This window comes from Protopterus annectens, chromosome 12.part0 (genome assembly GCF_019279795.1).
Source record: "Protopterus annectens isolate FY-2018-M chromosome 12.part0, PAN1.0, whole genome shotgun sequence".
Classification (NCBI taxonomy): domain Eukaryota; kingdom Metazoa; phylum Chordata; order Ceratodontiformes; family Protopteridae; genus Protopterus; species Protopterus annectens.
In genome coordinates, this window is record NC_056746.1 from 1,264,241,125 (window position 1) to 1,264,264,271 (window position 23,147).

The 23,147-nt window shown below is 44.0% G+C and overlaps 1 protein-coding gene across 3 annotated transcripts in view; it reads left to right on the plus strand.

Annotated features, from left to right (window-relative positions):
- Positions 1–23,147, plus strand: part of LOC122817110 (ubiquitin carboxyl-terminal hydrolase CYLD-like) — a 363,020-nt gene that overhangs the window by 94,344 nt on the left and 245,529 nt on the right. For all 3 annotated transcript variants that reach the window (XM_044090288.1, XM_044090289.1, XR_006367148.1), the window contains exon 3: positions 21,499–21,619. In XM_044090288.1, the coding sequence (XP_043946223.1) occupies positions 21,499–21,619 (121 nt within the window). The remainder of the gene's footprint in view (positions 1–21,498; positions 21,620–23,147) is intronic.

The following is a 23,147-nucleotide window of genomic DNA, read 5'->3' on the forward strand; positions in this document are numbered from 1 at the left end:
TTTTGCGTATGAATAGCACTATCTTTGCACATAATACGTGCTCTTAGTAATTTGTCTACAAAGTCTGTGAGTGTGTCTGAATATTCCCCATAAATAAGTTTGATATCCCCTGGGACACCATCCAAATGGTCTAAAAAAGAGTGCATAAGACCTTTTTGAAAATCATCATATTTTAAATCCTTTTCATCACTGTCATTGACTAGCATGTATACCAGCTGATAATGTTCAGCTTGTTCCTCTAAGGTGTCACAGACAGTCATTTGAAACGGATCTAAAAGTGTTGGTGTAAGAGATTGCCCTCTAGTATAAGCTAGCAATACTGCTGTCATTCTTAGGTGTTTAGTTTCTATCAGATACTTCTTTTGCTGAATATAAGCCATAAAACGCTGAGGAATAAAACTCCAAAAACAATGTTTAAGTGTATTATTCCACACAGTACCTACAGTTTTATACACCCATGCTTCAAATGTAATCATGTTATTAATAATACCTTTTTGTTCATCCCACTTAGGGAGAGTTTCTAACATCCTAGACTGATAAACTTCAGCAGAAAAAACAGCTGAGGCTATGACAGGACTGGTAACAACAGTTTCTGTCTGATATTTTTTTAACAAAGTTTGTAATCTTAACAAATTCTGATTAGCCAAATCTTCTGCCCTGGCAGCCTCCGATTCCTGTGTCTGCAATTGAGCACGTAATGTGTTTATTTCCTGTTTAGCAACAGTGATGTCGTGCTGTGCATTAACCATCTGCTTGTCATGTGTCTGTTGCAAACGGGCAATTTTATCCATGAATCCTTATATCATACCAATCGCTTTATTACATTTATCACGAACTATGTAAAGTTCTTAAGTTTAGTCTGTGCAACTTTTAAAAACTGAGCAAAATCTTGTGTACATTCAGCAGAATTAGTATTTATCTTGCTAGACACATTCCATGTATCACAGTAAATGTTAAACTGACCCACAAGGTCAGGACCTTGCTGTTTAGTAACTTCAGCAATCCAGTCCTTAAATTCTTGTAAATCAGACTGTAAAGTACAAACTTTGACATTTACATCACCCTCCAATAATTCTGTTGCAACATGATATATAGAAACAGGAACCATTGTCTGTGCTTCAAGCTTTACTTTACACTGATTTTTGTACAACACGCTTAAGACAAGACATACAAAAAGCAACATTTAAATTATTACAAATGGCACATTTTTGAACATTCTGTGCAGACATAGCCTGTGGCACTTTTGCTTTACGCACATACCAATCATAGGTAGCAATCCATTTGCATAATACAGGGTTGTCTGTTTTCCCTAATCAAGACTTACAACTGCTAACATGCTGATCATACCATGGCTGTAAATAATTCCATACATCTACATGTGATTCAGATACATCAACAGTAAAAGATGTGGTGCACTTCTTGGCATTTTCATGAATTGCAGTGGTGGTGCTGCGGTAGCGTTGTCGCCTCACAGTAAGAAGCTGACCGGTTCGACTCTCAGCTAGAGCGTCTTCTGCATGGAGACATGCGTGAATGGGCGTACCTTCGTTGAAGGTTGTGCGTTAGGGCTGGCAACTCAGCACGTAAAAATCAACTGCCAATCATTAGTAGACCGGAGTTCCGCTGTGGCGACCCCTAACTGGGAAAAGCCGAAAGACAACCAACCAAAGAAAAACAGAAGAAAATATTTACCACAAATGTTCAGGACAAGGTGATCAGACTTGACACAAAGATCAGTTGTGGAAGAATTTTCTGCTGTCAGTCACTAGATGCTAGAGAAGGCAGAACCGGCAGTGGGATCCCCTCCTCATATCTCGCCAGCTGTCTGAAGAAAAAATACCATACTACTCTGTACTGCACCGCAGTGGTTTTGTCCACCAGACAATGGACGAAGTAGTAGGAAAAAAGAGACAACTCAAAAGAAGAACTGTGCAGGAATGTCGCACTGTGAGAGGCACCTCTGCAGGTCACACCTCCCCAGTTTGTTCGAACTGGCCTGGTCTCGCCACTGTAAAATTTATGTTACTACACTAAAAGGTAGTCTGTACCATTACTCATTGAAGACAATTGAGATGGTTCATATGATAAGACATTCTTTACTGCATACGAAGTAGACATCTAGTTTAACAATGAAAGATATATATGTAACAAAACCGTACTTCAGCTTACAGCATCAGAACTGTAAGAATCAGTGTCCCTCATAGAAAAAGAAGTTGTTCAGTCTTTATAGTCTCTTTCCTGCCTGCATCAGCAGTTTACAGAATTTGCCAGAGTAATAAATATTTCCTTTGAAGCTGGTCTGCTGACAGTTTGTTTCCATTTCAAACATTCCATTCCTGAAGAATAACTCCTCGGCTTTGCTCTTATCTTGCATGTCCTGTTGACGAGACACAGCTGCATACAAGAGTTCGTCTTGACCTGCTTGTAGATAAAAAATTTCACAAACTGCATAGTTTATAAAGATGAAATATTTTACTTCTGACTTCTAATAACAATGACTGCCAAACTAAATGCTTTTGCCAAGAGTTTAAACTGAGTGCACTCTGTACTACACTAAAAAGCAGAATATTTATTTTACATTTTCAGAAAAATCCACTGAAAGACATTTTTGACTTGTTTACTACTGAAAGCGGAATATTTCAAATCTCACAAAAATAACAAAATAGTAAAATAGGTTGATGTTATGTGATCCTATCTCGCCTACATTCTGACTGATGGGTTCGGAGCCGATCCCTCGGCTCCGACTCGGCACGCTTATGCCAAAGAGCGAAGTCTCTTATTGGCTGAGCTTACTATATCCCAGGATGCACCACTACCAGTCCCCCAGATCTCGTTTGCCGCTTCCCTGCGAAGACGTGGTCTCGAGCTGGCTGGGCTGAGTAGTTTTTATTAACTAACTTTTCTGTCAGTTTTTTGCTGTTTTTTGGTCACAAAGCTGTTTTAACGGCTATCGCTCTTTTGTGCGTTTGGATTGTGAAAACTGTTGTGTGTGATTGGGTTGAGTTTGTTTCGGCCCCTCCATCCAGGGCCTTCCCGGACTGTCAACCTTTAAAACTTTACAGGGTCTCAGAGTTCCCTGTCATTTACAGGAAGTGTTTGCGTTAAGCTATAACTGTAAGCTTAGGTTTATCATCAGTAAATCTATAGTTGTTTACTTTCCTGTCAAAGTTACTAGAATTGTTTAACATCATGTCTCAAACCCCTAGGCCTTCGGGCTTTAAAAAATGTTCGAAATGTGGTTTCAAAATGTCTATCACAGACGATCATTCGCTCTGTGTATATTGTCTAGGGGCAAAGCACTTGCAGGAGTCATGCAGCGTATGTCACGCTTTTTCCTCAAGGGTCCTCCAGGAGAGGAAAAATAAATTGATTCTTAAGGGGTTAATTAAACCTTCCTTTGAAGAAGCCTTGGCATCCTCTCCTGCTCCGGCCAAATAGAAAAGGGCTTCCGTTCCGACCAGTCCGTCGGATCCGACTGCCAAGAGACTTAGGCAGGCCTCTCCTTCCTCCAAAGACTTCGGAGCCGAGGTCGGAACGGTCTGCCTCGATGCCACCAGTATCGACTCCTCTGGCTTCGGAGCCGATGGCTGGGGCATCGAGAGGCGGGTCACCGTCGGCTCCGCTGCTCTCGGGGCCGACAAGGGTCGCCCGCTCAGACACTTCCTCCTCGGCGCCGAAGTCTACCTCGCACCGATGGAATCTGGTGTGAGTATTCCCTCGGCGCCGATACTCATCGAGTCGCCTCGGAGCCGGTCCCCTAGCCCTTTGGGGCCGATGGAGAGGCCTTCTCGAACCCATTCTGTTTCCTCTCGGTCTTCGAGAATGTCAGATTCTGATATAGACAGGGTGCTCCAAAGACTGTTCCAGTCCCCAGTCTTCCAAAAATTTGTTTCGGTTCCGACCCAGTTGGCTTCGGAGCCGATGACCTTGGCCCACCCATTGCCATTCCTCCTCCGACTGCTTCGGCTCCGCGGAGCAGGTGCTGTTGGAGCCGGTGGAGATCTCAGGGTCGGCTCCGACCCTTACTCCAACCCGGCCTTCGGGTCCGAGTTTGGTACAGGACTTCTTCGGCTGGACCCGGGGTGATGTTTGGGACCTATGCTTTCGGTTCGAGCCTCCCCTCGGTGCTTCGCTGCGGGACTTCCGTCGGCTATCACGGCTCGAGACCGGACACTCCCAGGATTCTGGGGTCCGGCTTTCAGGGCCATGAGGAGTGCCTTGGCCAAGTCCTCTTCGCCATCTCTCCGGCTTTACCGGCACCTTCCCTGGGCGTGGAGACTGGGTCTTTGGCAGTTCCCTGTCCGTAGCCAGCGGAGCCCCGAGGCCTGAGGTTACCCCCAGTGGGGTTCCCCTCCTCCTGAGGGTTCTTCGGAGTTGTCTTCAGAGGAACCCCCAAGGAAGAGATCGTGCAAGAGGAAGCACGTGGACTCCCCGAGTCTATTACATCGGACACTGATATGGATGATGCAGAGGGGTCCCAGTCGCCTCGGATGATGTCTCATTTGCAGACATCTTAGAGATCCTCAAACAACGAGGCGGCTGGATATCCAAACCCCCCTCTGTGGACGAGTCAGTGCTCCTCAAGGCCTTTGGAGCTCAGCGCTCCGCCTCCTGGGTGTCTCCGCCCTTCGACGAGCTTCTGGATTTAGTTTGTCGAAGGGCGTGGGAACATCCAGATACCGTGGAACCAGTCCCTTCTCGTCCAAATAAATTTTTGTCTGCTCCCCCCCAGAAGGAGTTCCTCACTAAAGGCGTGGCTGTAGATGCCATGGTGGTGGCATCTGCTACACAACAGGCCGTGGCAGAGGCTTCAACGTCCGTCCATCCTCTAATAAGGAGTCTAGGAGTATGGACAGGTGCGGAAGCGCACCCTGACTTCAGCGGCCTTTACCTTAAGGTCTCTGAATTATTTGGCACATTTTACCAGGCTTCAGAGGGATCTGGTCAAGGAGTTGTCAGATTCCCTCTCGGGTAACCTACCTGAGCAGCTAGCCCAGTCGGTTAGCTCTCAGTTGGCTATCCTTACGCCAATTTCTAACTCGTCCATGAGGCTCATTTCCTATGCGGCCGAAGGCGGGTAGAGCGGCAGGCACAGGCGTGGCTCACGTGACAAGCCTGGCTCCGCTTGTGTCAGTTTGGAGGCCTTCAAGTCTTCCTTCACGACGCTCCCTTTGATGGGTCCTCATTGTTTGGACCCAAGGTGAAAGACACCCTTACCCGCTGTGAGCAAGAGGGAAAAACTTTATCTGCCGTAGGTGCCCGTTATTCCACTCCCTTCGGCCTTACCCCAAGGCTAAAGGAGGGGAAAATGTGGTTCCAAATCTCGCAAGTTTTTCTCCCAACAACAGGAAGATTCCCGTCCAGAGGCAGAGGACGGGAAATTTTCAGGGAGACGCCGTCCCAGAGGCGGCAGAGGGCCCCGCAATTCTGGAGACCGCGAGTCCTTTCGTGGCTCTTCAGCCTCCCACACGTCATGAGGGATTGCCCGGCTGTGCTGCTCCGGAGCCAGTCGGGTGTCGTTTTGCCAAGCACCTAAAAGCCTGGGAGTCAATCACTCAGGACAGATGGGTGCTTCGGATCATTGCCGGAGGTTACACCATCCCATTCACATACTCACCCCCACCGTCCAAGAGAATCCCGGACCCACCACCCAGTCAAAGGGAAATAGCAGCCGCAGAAGCTTTAAAGCTGCTAGAAAAAGGAGTCATCCAACCGGTCCCCACAGACCAGATCGGATCAGGAAATTACTCCAGGTTCTTTTTAGTGCCAAAAAAGACAGGGGACCTGAGGCCAATATTGGATCTCAGCAGACTGAACCAATCCGTCACGAAATCCAAATTCCGAATGGTCACGTTTTTCCAAGAGTTTAAACTGAGTGCACTCTGTACTACACTAAAAAGCAGAATATTTATTTTACATTTTCAGAAAAATCCACTGAAAGACATTTTTGACTTGTTTACTACTGAAAGCGGAATATTTCAAATCTCACAAAAATAACAAAATAGTAAAATAGGTTGTTATCTGGCCCCCTCCATGGCCCCACATATCCGTAAGTCCTAATATTCCTATAAGACATCTGTATTTGTGCTGGACCGCTAATCCTCACTGACTTCAATTACTTTTCCATAGACTGGAGTCCATGCACTTCTAATGTTGGCTGTGCACAGCATTTCTTAGATTAGATGAACAAGAATTCCCTTCATCAAATTGTCTGTACCCCAAATAAAGCCAGAAATATCCTGGAACTAATTTCCCCCAACTCAGCACTGGCCTGAATCTTTTGGCCATGTGTGATCCCTCATTTATTTCTGATCACCAATTGGCTAACTTTATCCTCAGAACATCCTTCCCATGGTTACCAAACCACACTTTTTGGAGATTTTAAAAGAGATAACCTTTTTACAGTTGTATGATGAAATTGCAAAATTCTCCCATGATAACCCCCAAAATGGAACTGGGATATGCAGCCACCTATAGCAAGGATCTTTATGCTCATTTAGATAAATACATTGATAGTGCTGGTCTCACCAGGACAAAATACAGTGGCAAATTAAGTAACAACCCTTTCCCCAGTGGTTAGTGTATTATAAAAACTTTGACCAGTAAAACTCCCTGTGAATGTGACTTGCTCTAGTTTTTGACATCTGTCTAACATTCAGGCCAGGATGAGATAAGATGGAGTGATGCTTTTAGTCATCAAATCTTCTACACTTCAAATCACCATAGGTAGGTACTAGGCTATTGGCCCTAGGGCCAATATAAGCCTAGCCAAAAAGGTACCCTGGCTTTCTACCACCCAATAAAAGTATTTTCCTGTGGCCCTGTCGAGCAGAGCCACAGAAGTGATCCCCGGGTGAATTTCCTATCTCCCAACCAATCATCAAGATTTTTCTTGAAGAGTGCTGATGAGGAGCTTTATTTGATATAGATAGGTAGTTTGTTCCAGAGTATGGGAAGTCTCTGGGACAGGAATTTATCCCTTCAGCATGTTCTGTTTATTGCTGTGATAAGGTTTAGGTCCCTAGAGCATGTAGCTCGGAGGGGTTGGGATTTCTTTAATTGGAGCATGTCCAACAGTTCTGGGTTTGACATAGCTTTGTATGTTAGGCAGAGATCACCTCTGAGTAGGCGATATGTGACAGGGTAAAGCTGGAGTTTTTTGAGGCAGTCTGCGTAGGGCATATGTTTGAGGCCAGTAATCCTCTTCATGAGTTATTTATGTGGCCTTTCCAGTTGTTGTAGATGTCTTGTGAGGTACATACCAAAAGGAGCACTGTATTCTATAATGGGTCTAATGAGTGACGAGTAGAGGGGAACAACAACCTCTTTTTTCCTGGATGAGAAACCTTGTGTGATGAGGTGTGACATGTAGAGGGATTTCCTGAATACTGTGGCGATGTGATTATCAAAGGAGAGACTACTGTCCACCTGTGATCCAAGGTCTCTTATCACACTTTCGGTGTTAAGTAGACTACTGCCTATGTGGTAGTTTACAGGTACAGAGTTTTTACCAAAAAGGATGACAATGCACTTTTTGGCATTGAGCTTGAAGCCATGGCTTTGACACCAGGCATCTGTCTCAGTGAGGCCCTTTTGTAGGATGTCCACATTGTTAGGAGTTTAGATTATGGCTCCAAGTTTTTAGTCATCTGCGAACTTTGTTAGCCAAAGACCTTCTGTGTTAGCCTGTACTTCAGAGAAGTAGATGCCAAACAGGGGAGGACCCAGGATTGAACTGGATTTGGAGTCTGCTACTTTAACAGTGTGGTTTCTGTCAATGAGCCAGTTGGCAATCCATCTTGTGACATGGGGAGTTGTACCTAGTTTAGTGAGTTTATCTATAATTCCAGAGTGTGGAGATGGTGTCGAAAGCCTTGGCGAGATCCAGATAGGCTGTGTGAACCTCCTTACCCTCATCTTCGGCTTTGGTGACCTCTTCAAAGAAGTCTATCAGGTTTAGGATACATGATCTGCCTTTTAACTAAAACCAATTCAAATACTGATGGACATCCTAATTGGATTCTAGATAAGTTAGTTACAAGCTCACATACACATTTGAGTACAGGTATCGCCTATATCCCCTCACCCACTACAGTTTCTAAATTTCACCAACCATTACTACAAAAGTTTCCATCAGGCATCAATAGCAGTACTGTAATATTGGGAGAGTTAATACCTTGAGCCCAATACCCTGTACAGAACAATTCTGTAATACAGTTACCTCCTATACCCTATTCTAAACAGTTCTGCAGTATAATTTAGATCAAATTGTACAACAACCTACTAGACACAACAGCAGCACTCGGACAGGAAATTACTCCACTTTGAATCTAATTCCCAACCTAAAAAATAGTTGCCTTCAAGTATATATATATTGCCTAATACCTACAGTGATCATTACCCCTTCTCATTCTTCTGGTCTTTTAGAGTAAGGAAAAACAACCCTCATCTTTCAACTGTTTTTAGTACTTCTGAAGCAAAATATACCCAATTACATTTATAATGACAGGACATTTGACTGGGCTTGTCTATACCAATGCAATGACCCAAACACCACTCTGTCATATATATGTACTTATTCGTATGCAAGAGACACTTTTCCCAGTCTAAATAAGGAAATTACAAGGGCAGCCTTTACCATGGATTAGTTCCACAGTCACTATCACTCTTAATGCTAATGTATGGGAGCTCACCAGTTAGTTGCATCTCAAACTTAGACAAACAAATGAAATTGCTACAAATGCCACAAAATCCAGTTTTCTAAGAAAGAAACACTATTTGTTAGCTTTCTCCCCAAACAGTTGTGGAGAGAGAGTTTAAACAACTCACGGGTAAAATTACAGTGTACCACCCCACAAGCCCCCCCTCTACTACATTAAAGAACGACAATAACTTTGTCAACCAGTGTAAAGCATCTTTGTTCTCTCTACCATTAATAAACTTGCAAACAAAATTCATCACTCAATATCTTGCTTCTAATAACATTACAAAACTTCCTGAATCAGAAAATTAGCAGCTTTGCAGCTAAGTTCCATTTTAAACAGATATCCATAAACGCAGTCACCAAGTCCTTAAACAGACTTAACACTGTCTGGTGCAAGATCCTCCTTACTAAATCCTTTATTCCTAAAAATTGTATCAGCCTACATAGCCAAACCTCTAGTGCACATAAACATTTTTCACGATATTTTGGCATTTTCCATGTCTCATTTAAGCATGCCACTGTAATCCCACTGTCTAAAGGCTCTAATCTCAAAACAACAAAGACTTAGAGCCATAGCCAAACTTTTCCCCTGTCACAAAGATCTTTGAAAAATTTACTTCTGAACCGCTCTTCAAACATGTCAACCAGAAACAGCCCTCTGTGTATGTGTACATGGTTTTTGCACACCTGCCGGCATCAGGATTGCAATATATACTGCTAGAGACATCATTTTCAATAATATCAGTGATTACCTCCTTAATAGGGAGGCTTTTTATTGACCTGACTAGTGCCTTTGAAATTTTAAATCACCTACTGTTACTTCAAACTGGCTAAATTTAACTTTTGCAATAGTACATTGCCAAACAGGAGTGGATTATTGCTATTATACAGTGATACTATTTAAAAGTAAATTGCTTACTTTTCTTATGTAGTACTATTGTATAACAGCACTTTTTCCAGCTTTTTTCCTCTATACTAATGTACTGCTATTGTGTACGAGACTTGCATTCCCACTTTTGCTCAGTACATCAGTGGAATGCAGGAGAATCATTGGAGAAAAGAGCATTTCCAGTGATTCTCTGTTCAAGAGTGGGAACCCAAGTCTCGTACACAAGAGCAATGCATCAGTATAGAGGGAAAAAGGTGGAAAAAGACTAAAGTGCTGTCAGTGATGTAGCAGAAAATTAAACATTTTAGGAGGGACAGAGGCAGTAAGATAAGGAAAATCAGACGTTATTTAAAACTCAGGACAATTCAGAGGTATGGTTCCTTGTTGTATGGCTGATCGTGCCAATAGTGTAAGCACATATCTCAATTTCCCAGTGTTTTACAGAATGCATCCAGTTTTTCTCATATTTTGCTCTGCCTGTTAAGTGTTGTGAGCTGCTTTTTGTGGTACAGTATTTTATTTTCTCAGCCTTCATTTGTCTATTGTATGATTTTGAGGAAACAACTTAATCAGATGTCTGAAGGAATTTGAAAGTTCCGCTCAGCTTCTCAAATGGTGTCCTGGACTTCATGCCAGTTAAGCATTTTTTTCCTCTACTAAAGTGGTAGAACATATCCAAACATATAGTATCCTAAAGAATACCTCATTGGCCTGACTTGTTTTATTGGGATGTGCTTGATTTACAATGGACATGGTGATTGTGCTGACCAGTCACCATGAACTTTTTGGAATATTAATGATCTTTTATTGTGTAATTATCATTAATGAGATGTGGCAGAAGTGCCTTTCTGATTGATGGCAGTACCTCTTTACACTGTGACTTCAAAATGGCGATCTCAGTCTTTTTTCTGTGGCCGGAGTAGGGGTCACAATGGAGCTTGAATAAATTGCCCTTTGCAGTGTACTGCCACTTACCAATCAGCAGCTGAGCACTGGATGTGCTGCATATCAGTTGTCATTATTAAGCATCTGAGTAGCTCTCATGTTATGCACATCTTATTTTTGTTTAAGACAGTGCTGTACCATTTCACACCACTTGTTGTTAGAACAGTATGTTGACTGCACGTATACAAGTCAACACAAAATCATTTGTATAACAGTGAAAGTTCTGCTGAAGTTCTGACAGCTGCGTAAAAATCTCATGTTGGAAACTAAAGTCAAAACAGCTCCCAAAAATGTATTTCCACCAAGGCAATCCAGTGACAGGGCTACTCACCTTTGTAGATGATAGAATGTGCAACTATACAGTCAGTAGATCTTGGATTTACTATTTTACTTGGCTGCTGTAAGCATGCTTGCAGTCATGTGGCTGCACTAATGTTATGGGTGCAGATCTTAATGGCATGATCTTAAATGGCTGTTGTTTTAAAGTAGCACGAAGACAGATGCTGTTTAAAAACAAGCTTAAACTTCAGCCAGATTGTCAGTGATTGAGGGTTGCATGTGCTTTAACTTTGTCTTCTAAACTTTCTTAGCCCAATTTGTGCATCATGCTGGCGCTAATAGAAAATGCTACAGTTTGAAATGACAGTTCTAGAGGTGAACAAAACAAGACTATACAGCAAGTCCCCATTTAAGACATATTAGACCAGTGTAAAAAATAGATGTTAAGTTGTCAATCTCGCCTTCATTCTTGCTGGATGGGTTCAGAGCCGATCCTCGGCTCCGACTCGGCCAATACTAAAGCTCGAGAGCTAATTCCATCGGCTCGAGGCTCCCCTATTCCCACAATGCTAGGCGGTAACTACCCAGATCTTGTTTGCCGCTTAGCTGCGAGGTGCTTTCTTCTACCGGCTCTGGCAGGTTAGTGAGTTTTTTTCTAAATAAAAATTCAAATATCTTCCCCTATCCTTTTTATTTAGTCAAGTTTACAGTACAGGGTATCCTTTTAGTTTAATCGGGTCTTCCCTTGTTTTTATTCCCTTTTTAAGTTCTAGGCCTTTGGCCCACTCCCCCTTTTCCCTTTGTCATTCAGTGTGATTGGGTTTTTCTTTTTGGTTAAGGGTGTGTCTGTGTGTTGTGTCTGTGTCTTTTTTGTATACAGTCACTTTTTCTGGGATGTCGAAAGACTCCAAGGTCTCAGGCTTCAAGAAGTGTGACTCGTGCTGTCAGAAAATGTCTCTGACAGACGGTCACACTTCTTGTGTTTATTGCCTGGGACCTTTGCACCTACAGGACTCCTGTGCTGTTTGCCATGCATTCAGCCCGAGAGTCCTGCAGGAACGCAAAAATAAACATATTCTTTGCGGCTTATTAAAGCCTGAAGGCCCCTCGACCCAGTCTGCGTCGGGGAAGCCTTCAAAGACTTCCAGGCCGTTGGCTCCAGCTTCAGAACCGTTTGCTGGGAGCATTAAGGCTGCTTCGACATCGGCTCCGGCTGGAGTCGATGTTTCGAAGACTCAAACCGTTACCTCGGCTCTGGCCGGAGCCGTGGGTACTAAGACTCAGTCGGCTCCGATAGTTTTATCGGAGCCACCTTCTAAGAAGAGGTCGAGGTCCCCTTCCATCGGCTCCATCCACTCGGCCCCGGGATCCCCTCTTCTGTCGGAGCGGAGCGATAGGTCCCATTCCTCTCGGTCCTCCAGGCTGTCCGACCATGACTTACAAAGGGTGGTGAGTAGACTTCTTAAGTCCGAGGCACTGGCCCAAATGCTGCATAGCCCTACTCAACAGTCAGCGGCTATTCCCATCCCTGCTTCTGTTCCTCCTCCGAATCCTTTGAGTTCGGAGCCGGGGCTCGTCGGAGCCGTGGCTGTCGGTGCGTCGGAGCCGATACCCTCCCTTTCGGCTCCTTCGTTTGCTCTGATTTCCTCTTTGGAGGGATCTTGGCACCGGGCTTCCCTCGTCGGCTCCGAGGGGGCGAGTGGCATCGGACCCTTGTCCGACCCCATTCTCCCTCTTGGTGCGTCAGCGCTGGTGAGTTCGGCTCCGACATCGGCCTCGGAGCCGTCCCTGTCGGTGCCGGGGGGGGTCCTTGTCTCCTCGGAGCGGGGACCTTCGGCCTTGGCTGATCGGGGCGCCTTCGAGGTCATGCGGAGCTTGCTAGACCCCGTGTCTACCCCACGGTCGGCTCCATCAGCTCCTCTCTCTTCAGTGCCTGCGGTGGTTTCTACCCACCCCCTTGTACCAGACCGTAGAGAGCCAGCCCCTCAGGTTTCCCCATTGGGAATATCCTCTTCTTCCGAGGCTTCTCCTGATCCAGCAGGGGAACCCCCTCGGAAGAGAGAGTGCAAGAGGAAGCACATTGACTCCCCTGAGTCTATCACCTCGAACACCGACTTGGAGGAATCTGAAGGTTCCCCTCGGTCCCCCTCTGAGGATGTTTCTTTTGCTGATATCCTTGAAATCCTTAAACAGAGGGGGAACTGGCCCGCCCTTAACCCTTCAGAGGACGCGTCAGTTTACCTTGAGGCATTTGGCTCTCGCCGTTCCACCTCCTGGGTGTCTCCTCCCTTTGACCCCCTCATGGAAGTGTTGGCAAGGAAGGCTTGGATGGTCCCTGATTCGGTGGAACCTACCCCAAGGAGGCCGTCAAAATTTATTACTGCCCCGAAAGAGAAACAGTTCTTATCTAAGGGTGTCTCTGTTGATGCCATGGTGGTGGCTGCAGCCACTAAGAAGGAATTAGCCGATCCTTCGGTACCTGTCCATCCTCCTAATAAGGAGTCTAGGACCATGGACAGGTACGGTAAGCGGATGTTTTCCTCAGCGACCTTTGCCATGCGGTCGCTGAACTACTTGTGTCACTTCACCCGTCACCAGAGGGATTTACTCAAGGATATGGGTGATGCTATGCAGGATCCAACAGCTGAGGGGTTCCAAGACAAAATGAACTCCCAGTTGGCAACCCTGAATTCGATTGTCAACTCCTCCATGCGGCTTATCTCATATGCGGCCGATGGGGCAAGTAGGGCCGCAGGCACAGGTGTAGCTTTACGACGCCACGCCTGGATGCGGCTTTGCAATTTTGCGGACCCTTTCGAGGCGTCCTTCACCAATTCCCCCTTTGATGGCTCAACGTTGTTAGGACCTCAGTTGAAGGATACATTGACTAGGTGTGAGCAGGAAGGTAAGACTCTCTCTCTCTCTGCTGTGGGAGTCCATTTTTCTATCCCTTCCAGACCTTATCCCAAAGGTCAGAGGGGGGGGGGATGTGGTTCCGCAAACCACAAGGAGTCTCATCTGACGCACAAAGTCGATTCCCCTCTAGAGGCAGAGGGGGGAACAACAATATATGCAGCCCTAGGGGCAGAGGTGGTCCGCAAAACCAGGGTAGCAGAGAGACTTTCTCTGATAAACCCTTTCAGCATCCCTGAGGAGCTGCCCGGCTGTCCACCTTCGGAGGCAGTCGGGGGAAGATTATCACTGTACCCAGAAGCCTGGCTTTCCCTCACTCAAGACAAATGGGTACAGTCGATCATATCCGAGGGTTACAAAATCCCCTTTATTCACATCCCATCCCAACCCAAAGGATCCCTTCCAGACGTTCCACCCAGTCTAAGGGAACAAGCAGCGTTAGGAATATCAAAGCTGCTGTCAAAAAGGACTATCCAGCCAGTCCCAGCAGACCAGCAAGGAGCCGGAATCTACTCCAAATTCTTTTTGGTACCAAAAAAAACAGGGGACTGGAGACCAATACTGGATCTCAGCAAGCTAAACAAGTATGTGAAGAAAATAAAATTCTGGATGGTCACGCTACAGTCCATTCTACCTTCTTGGGTCAGGACAATTGGATGTGCTCGATAGACCTTCAGGATGCGTACTACCATATCAAAATGCACAGACGCTCCAGGAGGTTTCTCCACTTCAGGCTGGGAGCCAGTCACTACCAGTTCAGAGCCCTGCCCTTTGGTCTCACTACAGCCCCCTGAGTGTTCACCAAATGTATGGCAGTGGTCGCGGCTCACTTGAGACGTCAAGGATTCCAGGTGTTTCCATATTTGGATGACTGGCTCCTTACCGCCACCACCAGGCATCAACTTCTTCTATCCAGAGACTTCACCATTCAAACTTGCCAAGTTCTAGGCATTTCAGTAAATTTCGAAAAATCTGCCTTGTCGCCTTGTCAATCTATTACCTTTATAGGCGCCACCTTAGACACAGTTCATCTTTCTGCCAGACTGACAGAGCAAAGAGTATCAGATATCCGCAAACACATTTACCTTCTGCTTCAGTGCAACAACATCAAAGCCAGGGTAGTCTTGAAGGTATTAGGACTCATGGCGGCTACCATTACACTTCTCCCCTTAGCTCGTTTTCACATGCGGATCCTCCAGTGGATGCTGTTTTCTCAATGGTCCTTCCAACAGCTCCGATGTCTCACATCATTCTGCTAACCCAATCATGCAAGAATCACCTGTCTTGGTGGATGACATCACCTCAAGTTCTTCAGGGCAGACCCTTCATCCCTCCCCCCTCAATCGCCACAGTGACAACGGACGCCTCCCTGATCGGTTGGGGGGGGGGGCATTATCAGGGCAGGACATTCCAGGGCACATGGCAATCTTTCGAGTGCCACTTGCACATAAATGTCTTAGAGATGAGAGCAGTGCTTTTAGCGTTGCAAGCCCTTCAGGACTCTCTTCCCACAGGGACTATTGCAATTCAGACGGACAACATGTCCATAGTGTGGTACATCAACAAACAGGGCGGAACCAAGTCCTATCCCTTATGTCGAGAGGCACTCAGACTTTGGCAGTGGGCGATTTCTTCTCAGCAGTTTCTGATAGCAACGCACATTCCCGAGAAGTCCAACGTGATTGCGGACAAGTTGAGCAGGGCTATTCTCATGCCTCACGAGTGGTCTCTAAAAAAAAATCAGTGCTGGAAGAAATCTTTCGAAGATGGGGCCGGCCTTGCTGCGATCTTTTTGCTACTCCCCAAAACAGCAAGTGTCACGATTTCTTCACCCTCTTCCCTCTACCAGGCCAACTCACCAGAGACGCTCTAGTCCACGATTGGCCCCGGGGACTTCTGTATGCTTTCCCCCCTTTTCCACTGATCTCTCAATTAATTCAGAAAGCTATCGCCTTGGGAGTCACTATGATCCTCATTGCCCCTTACTGGCCTCGACAGATATGGTTTCCGTTCCTGCATCATTACCTCTTGGAGCAGCCTTGGCATCTGGACCCAGTGCCAGATCTTTTGACCCACCAGTCGGGCCAGCTGCACCACTCACTCCAATCTCTCAACTTCACAGCGTGGTTTCTCCGATTCCTACCCTAGCCAGGCTTCCCTTAATTTCTCTGTCGGTCTGTAACATCCTGATAGCCTCTCACAAGTCTTCTACCAGAAGGATTTACAATAGTAAGGGGAAACGTTTTTCCTTCTGGGCAGCATCAAAAAAATATAGACCCCTTCACTGCACCTATCCAGTCTATCCTAGACTTCCTGGCAGAGCTCTTTCATTTAAGCTCTTTCTCATCTACCATTAGAGTACAACTAGCTGCTATATCTAACTTTCATGTAGGTGTCTCGGACTCCAGTATCATGTCCCATAAACTCTGCAAAGCCTTTCTAAGAGGTGTCTTTTTGCTCAAGCCCCCAATCAAAGATCCCCCACCGCAGTGGGACTTGAATTTGGTCCTAGCGTCCTTGATTCTCCCCCCCTTTGAACCTGCGGCTTCATGCCCTCTTAAGTTGCTCTCATGGAAAACACTTTTTGTAGTAGCCATAACATCAGCTAGAAGGGTATCTGAACTTCATGCTCTTTGCAGTCGTCCTCCTTACTTAGTTTTCCATAAAGACAGGGTGTCCTCCGACTAATCCTTCCTTCTTGCCTAAGGTTTCCTCTGAGGCAAATCTAAAGCAGACTATCGATCTCCCTGTCTTCTTCCCTGATTATTCCAACAGGTTGGAACAAAAGTTACATTTTCTAGATGTTCATCGCCAACTTCGATATTATTTAGACAGGACTAAACAGTTCAGGAAATCTGACCAGCTCTTCCTGTCTTATGCGGAAGGGAAATTGGGCCTTCCAGTTTCTAAAGTGTCCCTTTCAAGATGGCTTACCTCTATAATTACCTTCATCTATGAAATCAGACATCAAAAACTGCCTTCAAGACCTAGAGCTCATTCAACCAGGGCATTAGCTACATCTGTAGCTTTTCAGGACAGGCTACCAATAGATTCCATTTGTGCAGCAGCCACATGGGCTTCTCCTCATACCTTTATCTCGCATTACAAATTGGATATGGCCTCCAGAAACCGTGCCAACTTTGGTTCCACTGTTCTCAAGAGTCTGTTCCGATAAGCCACCCGGTAAGGTGCTAGGACGGTCCCATCCAGCAAGAATGAAGGCGAGATGGACAACTTAACATTGAGAAGTTATGTACCTACCATAACGTTCCATGTTAGTTGTCTTCTTCTCGCCTTCTTTCTTGCATCCTACCCTCCTTCCCCCCAGCCTGGACAGACCGATAGGAATTTTTGGGATCTTCCATTGGGGCTTCCTTCCCACATGTTCTACCACCTCTATTCTCCCTTTTATGTTTGTGGTAGCTTGCATACAGGTTTATATAGAGGTGGGTTCTTTTTCTCTCTTCTCCATACTATGGAGACTAGAACTGCTTGGTTTTAGCTATCAAACGAGATCTGAGTAGTTACCGCCTAGCATTGTGGGATATAGGGGAGCCTCGAGCCAGTGGAATTAGCTCTCGAGCTTTAGTATTGGCCGAGTCGGAGCCGAGGATCGGCTCTGAACCCATCCAGCAAGAAAGAAGGCGAGAAGAAGACAACTAACATGGAACGTTATGGTAGGTACATAACTTCTCATTAACAAATAACTCTGCGTTCACAGGACTTTTTTGTAGTTAGATTTTGACTTCTGTTGACAGACTTTCCAGTTAAACAAGCAGCAAACTTAAATTACCATTAACAGTTTTTTTTTCCTTGTCCATTAAGATTAAACTCATTAAAACAGAAGTTAAAAGTCTGATTTTACGAACATACTGTGTATGAGCCTAACACGTAAGCTGTTTCCAGCAGTAGAAAGTAAATGCTTACAATTTCTCATGACAACAAAATACATACTAGCTCCTCTTTGTGACAGGCATCCACATACAGCTTTTAGACCATGTTGTTCAAATCTAAAAAAAAAAAAAAAAACACTCCATTACAAAGTTTGTAAATAATTGTACTAACCAGTGACAAGTATACTGAACAGCAGAATTGCTGTTAACAGCATCATAAATATAATGGCACCTTTTACACAACAGTGCATTCAGTGTGAGGAATCCAGCCTCTCACTTCACTCCAATAGACAGAGGAAATTGGCACTCATACAACACATTAACCACTACAATGTATATACAGAGACTCACAGCACTGTCTTTCCGCACTTGTATCCCTCCCTACCTTAAAGGTAGCTGCCCTAAAGCACTATTAAAATATTGCCACAGTAAATAGATGCCATTTTTGTAGTTTGAGCACATACAGCATTCTTTGAAAAAAATGTACTAACACATTATATTCCTGGTTCAGTTATACTGGATATCCTATCAGAATCCCAGTAAGTTCCCAACGGAGTCAAATAAAATACAAATAAAGCAGACGACTAATTCAAATGATGGCTATCTTACAAACGTCTGAAACAGCAACTTAATTGGTGCAACAACTAATTAAACTCATTCTCTGCAGCCACTGTTCAATGTTCACACCTCCAGGCACTAATTTAAAACAAAACTGCAAGTAGATTCTTTATTAAAATGTGCAGTTAGAATTCATTCTCACAAGTATGAACTGCATATGTATCCCCAGTAAGTAGGGGATGGATTGAAAGAAAAGAGTACTGATTGATTAAAAAAAAAAAGTGTCGCCTAAGGAAACACATTTCTGCATAAAACTTGTCCTGGGACTGCTCCTTTTTGGCATTTACTTCTCTGAAGTCAAAGCCACAGTCAGTGGCCTCTGGCTGATTAAATTTGCAGATGACTGCAAATTAGGAGCAGTCATAGAATCCTCCACCGACGTTCCCCAGGAAGGGCTGACACAAACAAGTAACTGGTGTCATAGCCATTGACTAAAATTAAATGCTCTGAAATGCATAATGCTACCTTCAGGAAGTCATCCACCCCTGTTAGCTGTCATATTGACAACACACCCCTAAGAACTGACCTGGTAATCAGAGACTTGGGGGGGACACACAGACAGTAATCTAGCCTTTGACTATCATATCTCTACAGGAGAAGGAAATAATTCTATGTTGTGCAATGTATAAACAAAGGTATGACATGTAGGTGCAAGGAGGTCATTGTTCCACTGTATTCAGCAGTCACCAGACAGTGCCCCATTTGGTATGCACCTAATCAGGCACAGCCAACAATTTAATGTCCACAGAGGTTCCTCATCAAAAGAATACAGGGTGCAAGGAGCATGACCTGTGCAGACTGCCTCAAGGCCCTATCCTTGCATTCTGTCTCATGCAGGCTATTGACGGGAGATCTATGCCTGGCATAAAAGGCATTGTCAGACCCCATCCTAATGCACCACCTGCATATCAACAAAACAAACAGCACCATAATTATGTGTTCTAAAGACTTAAACCTTGCCTGTGATATAAATAGGACCTGCTGCAGAGATAGGTAAGTATCCCAGAGACAACCCCTTTTTCTGGAACAAGCTCCCCATCCACGTGAAGCAGAGTTCCTCCCTAACTCAATTTAAGTGGAACTGGAACAATTGAATGGGGAACAGGAAATTAATCCCTGGTTTGGCACCTGTCTCTCTAACGGACACAGGCAAAATGTAAATGGTTCATCTCTCAAGCCACTGTTTACACTTATCAAGGGTACCAGAACTTGTCAGAGATTTGGGAGGCATGGCTAGGCTTAAAATAAAGGCCCTTCTGGTCGTTAGCCTAATGTACACCTATGAACATGTAAGCTTCCTAATAAAAACAGTTGCTAGAAAGATGCAGAATTCAGCTGATTACAGAAAGGAGATCCATATGAATTTTGGTTTGATCTGCAAAGCATCTATTAATTGATATTTAAGCTGTACTGATTCTAGAAAATAAATAACTGGGCACACAAGAGAAAATAGAAAAAGTGAGTAACACTGAAGGATCGTCCCTTTGAGAACAGCCCTAAGGAAACTCGGTAAAACAAGCAGAATTAGCCATTAGCTCATCCAAATAAGTCATGTAAATTATAGCAACTTGGGAGAAATATAAATCAAAACTGGCTAAAAGAACTAAATATTCCAAATCCCATAATAAAATTGAGAAATGTTACATTGTAATGGAAAGGAATTAAATTTTAACTGGAGTAGAAGCAGGGCAATAACATTTAGTGGTGGGCAGTCAAAAAAGCACTGACATTGGAATAACTCCAGTAGAAGAATTAAGCCGAATATTCAGAAAAATAATGTGCATATTTACATGGGAAGCAGTAGCAACAACTGGAAGAGAAAGGAATCTGAAATTCAATGTCTCTGATGACTTGAAGGTGAGCTACATGTATGATGTCTTAGCAAGAAAGGCTGTGACTGAGGTGCATAGACTTGTCACTTGTAGAAGACATCAACTTCTTACCCCTCTTCAGAGATATTACATAAGATGAAGTTCTTACCCCTCCTCGGATACATTTCATATGACATGCCTATAGTATTGTATGAAGCTGAGGAGACCTCATCTTTGCAAGGATGCAAACAGGGTAGAGCCATATCAGAGGAAGATGGTACATCCAATGTGTGGTCTACTCTGTGAGCTGTATAACATGAAACTGGCAAAGCTTGACATTGTATATTGTTGAAGATAGGTGCTGATAGCAGGCATGATGGAAATGTGTTCCCAAGGAAGCCACAGAGCTCAAGTGGATGTCATCTATGAGAAAAAGCAGACACATGATGAAAGCAGGACATGGTTGTAGATTTAAGTTGAGCAACTGAGGGGAGCACGAAGACTTTTTGTTTCACAGAAAGGGTGATATTTGACTGTTTTGATGATATGCTAGGCTTAGAAATGGTGACATAATTCAGTACAACAAGGAATTTTTATGATGAATGAAGGAAAATAAATAATCTGCTGACAAGTAGGATCCACACTTTATGAAATGAATGTGGCAGTGACCAGACAGTATGGGACAGGCAGTATTTGTCTGTCAGTGGAATTAACAGTTGTTTTAGATGTACAGTAGCTTCAGCCTTATGACAAGTGACACAGGATATGGTCTGAGTGCAAGTCCGTTCCATTATTCAAGTGTATTGTGGTAGTGAGGATACAGAGAGCTGTCCTCCTAGTGGTGTATGGGATCTCCACACCTCACAAATAAGACTTTCTTGTATTTCTGCAGTCATCAGTAAACCAGAAATCACTTGCTCAACTCTATTAGAGTAAACAGAATGATTTCCTGAAACCACAGGGCTCAATTTGTGGAGTTCCTACCTTTTCCTAAGCTGTATGACCATAGAATTAATATATAGCTTTGTGGGGTGTGGGGATGCAGCAAGGCTTGCCTCCAAACAAATACGTTTTCATTATGTGCCATTAAGATTGTTATTTAATTGTTTTGATTGGTTGTGATCCCTGAAGTAATTATGAGTAGATAATGTCCACGTTTCCAGATTAATTTTTTTTGTAGACTGTGTTTCTTACTTGAGTCTGAAACATTAACTTGAATAAAGTAATTGGTGTTCCAGATTAACTTTCTGCTTTTAGTGATTTAAATAAAGCTGTTTAATGCAGTTGTCTGTTGTGGTATCTTAAGTTACTTTATTAGTTGTTGAATGAATGTCATTGGCAGCATGGGATACCAAATAGAGAATGTGGATGTTACAGGCGTTAACAGAGGAGTTATTTTTTAAATGGGAACTGTTGAAGATTTCCATTTTTTTTCCTAATGTCTAGGACGGGATTGGAGGGAAAACTCAGACGGTGCACCCCAGTGAAATTGTGTGCGTTTCTTCTTCTTCTTCTGCAACAGCCAGCCTACATGCAGAAGAAAGAAAACTCAGCTCAGAAGATGAAGGTAATTTCAGATCATAAAATGTTTTTTAGTTTCTTGTGTTTTGGCTAGTTGGGTAAATTTTAAAATCCTACAGCCAGGATCAAAAAGAACTATGAACCTATGAACCTATGAACTACCTCTTGTTTAATTGTACAATTTGTTTTGCATTTACACAAACTACTGAGAAAGTTCACTGATGTTTCATAAACTTTCTAACATTGCAGCATAAATTACTGTATTTAGATTACACAATATGTGGTATACCATACATCTCAAGTGTACATCATTATGAGGATCATTTCTCATTTTGGGTCTTAAAAAGACCATATTCCTCATTATTCCACATTAGAAAGGTGTGTCACACATTCCTAATTAAGACTTTTTTAACTAATACATAATAGATAAACTCTAACTAGGCATCAATCCGTATGTTACCAGATGGGTACCAAACTGACTGGGGAGGCCACCTTAAGCAGTAGTCCCATAACGAGCGGTGTACCCCAGGGATTGGTCTTGGGGGCCTCTCTTATTTGGGATATACTTTTCTGAGGTGCAGGCCAAAACCAGTAGGCTATGGCTGACCAAGTTTGCAGAGGACTGCAACCTGGGCACTGTCATCAGTTCCCCTAGTAATGTGGACATCCTCCAAGAGGGTCTCACCCAAACAAATGACTGCTGCCAGAAACATGGCCTCAAGCTGAATACCAAAAAATGCATCATCATCATCAACATACCCTTTGGGGAGAGTGACGTCCCCACAAATTATCACATTAAAAGCAATGTCCTCAGCATGCAATCATTCGTGAGGGATTTGGGCACCCAGGTTGATAGCAGCCTGACTTTTGACCATCATGTTGCTTCTGTTGTACTGAAATTTCTACATGGCCTACCTCATAAGTAAAGGTATCTCATCCAGGAACAAGGAGGTCATAACATCCCTGTATTCTTCCCTTATAAAGCACATTATTGCGTACAACACCCCTTTTAGCATGTACCTCGCAAAGCATATGCAGCAGCTAGAGGGACCACACAGGTTCCTCAACAGGAGAATCCAGGGCCTCAAACATCTACCATAAAGGGTTGCTGTTCACTATAAAATCACCCTAAATGTTACTCTAGACAACCTTTAGCCACCTATATTTAACAAAGCAGAAATGATGATTTCCAAACTACAGATAAATAAAAAGAAATGTATAAACTTAGTATTTGTCTATATTTCCCCAGGTAATAACTCTGGGACCATAGAAGACATCCTCTACTGGCTATCCAATGCCTACCCCCAAGAGACCATTGTTCTAGGGGACCACAATATAAATTGGAACACCTGCACAGCAGAGACCCCAACCATCCACCTAAACCTACATGGTTTTACACAAACTATAACCTCCCCTACTTGGATCAGCAAGCCTAACAATAAAGAAATTATCCTGGACTGGATACTAATTAATAGCCCCCACCTCATGTACAAATCAGGTACTCTCCCTGAAGATCTGAGTGATCATTTTGTAATGTATACTATTAGGCATAAAGTTGAATGTCCACATCTACC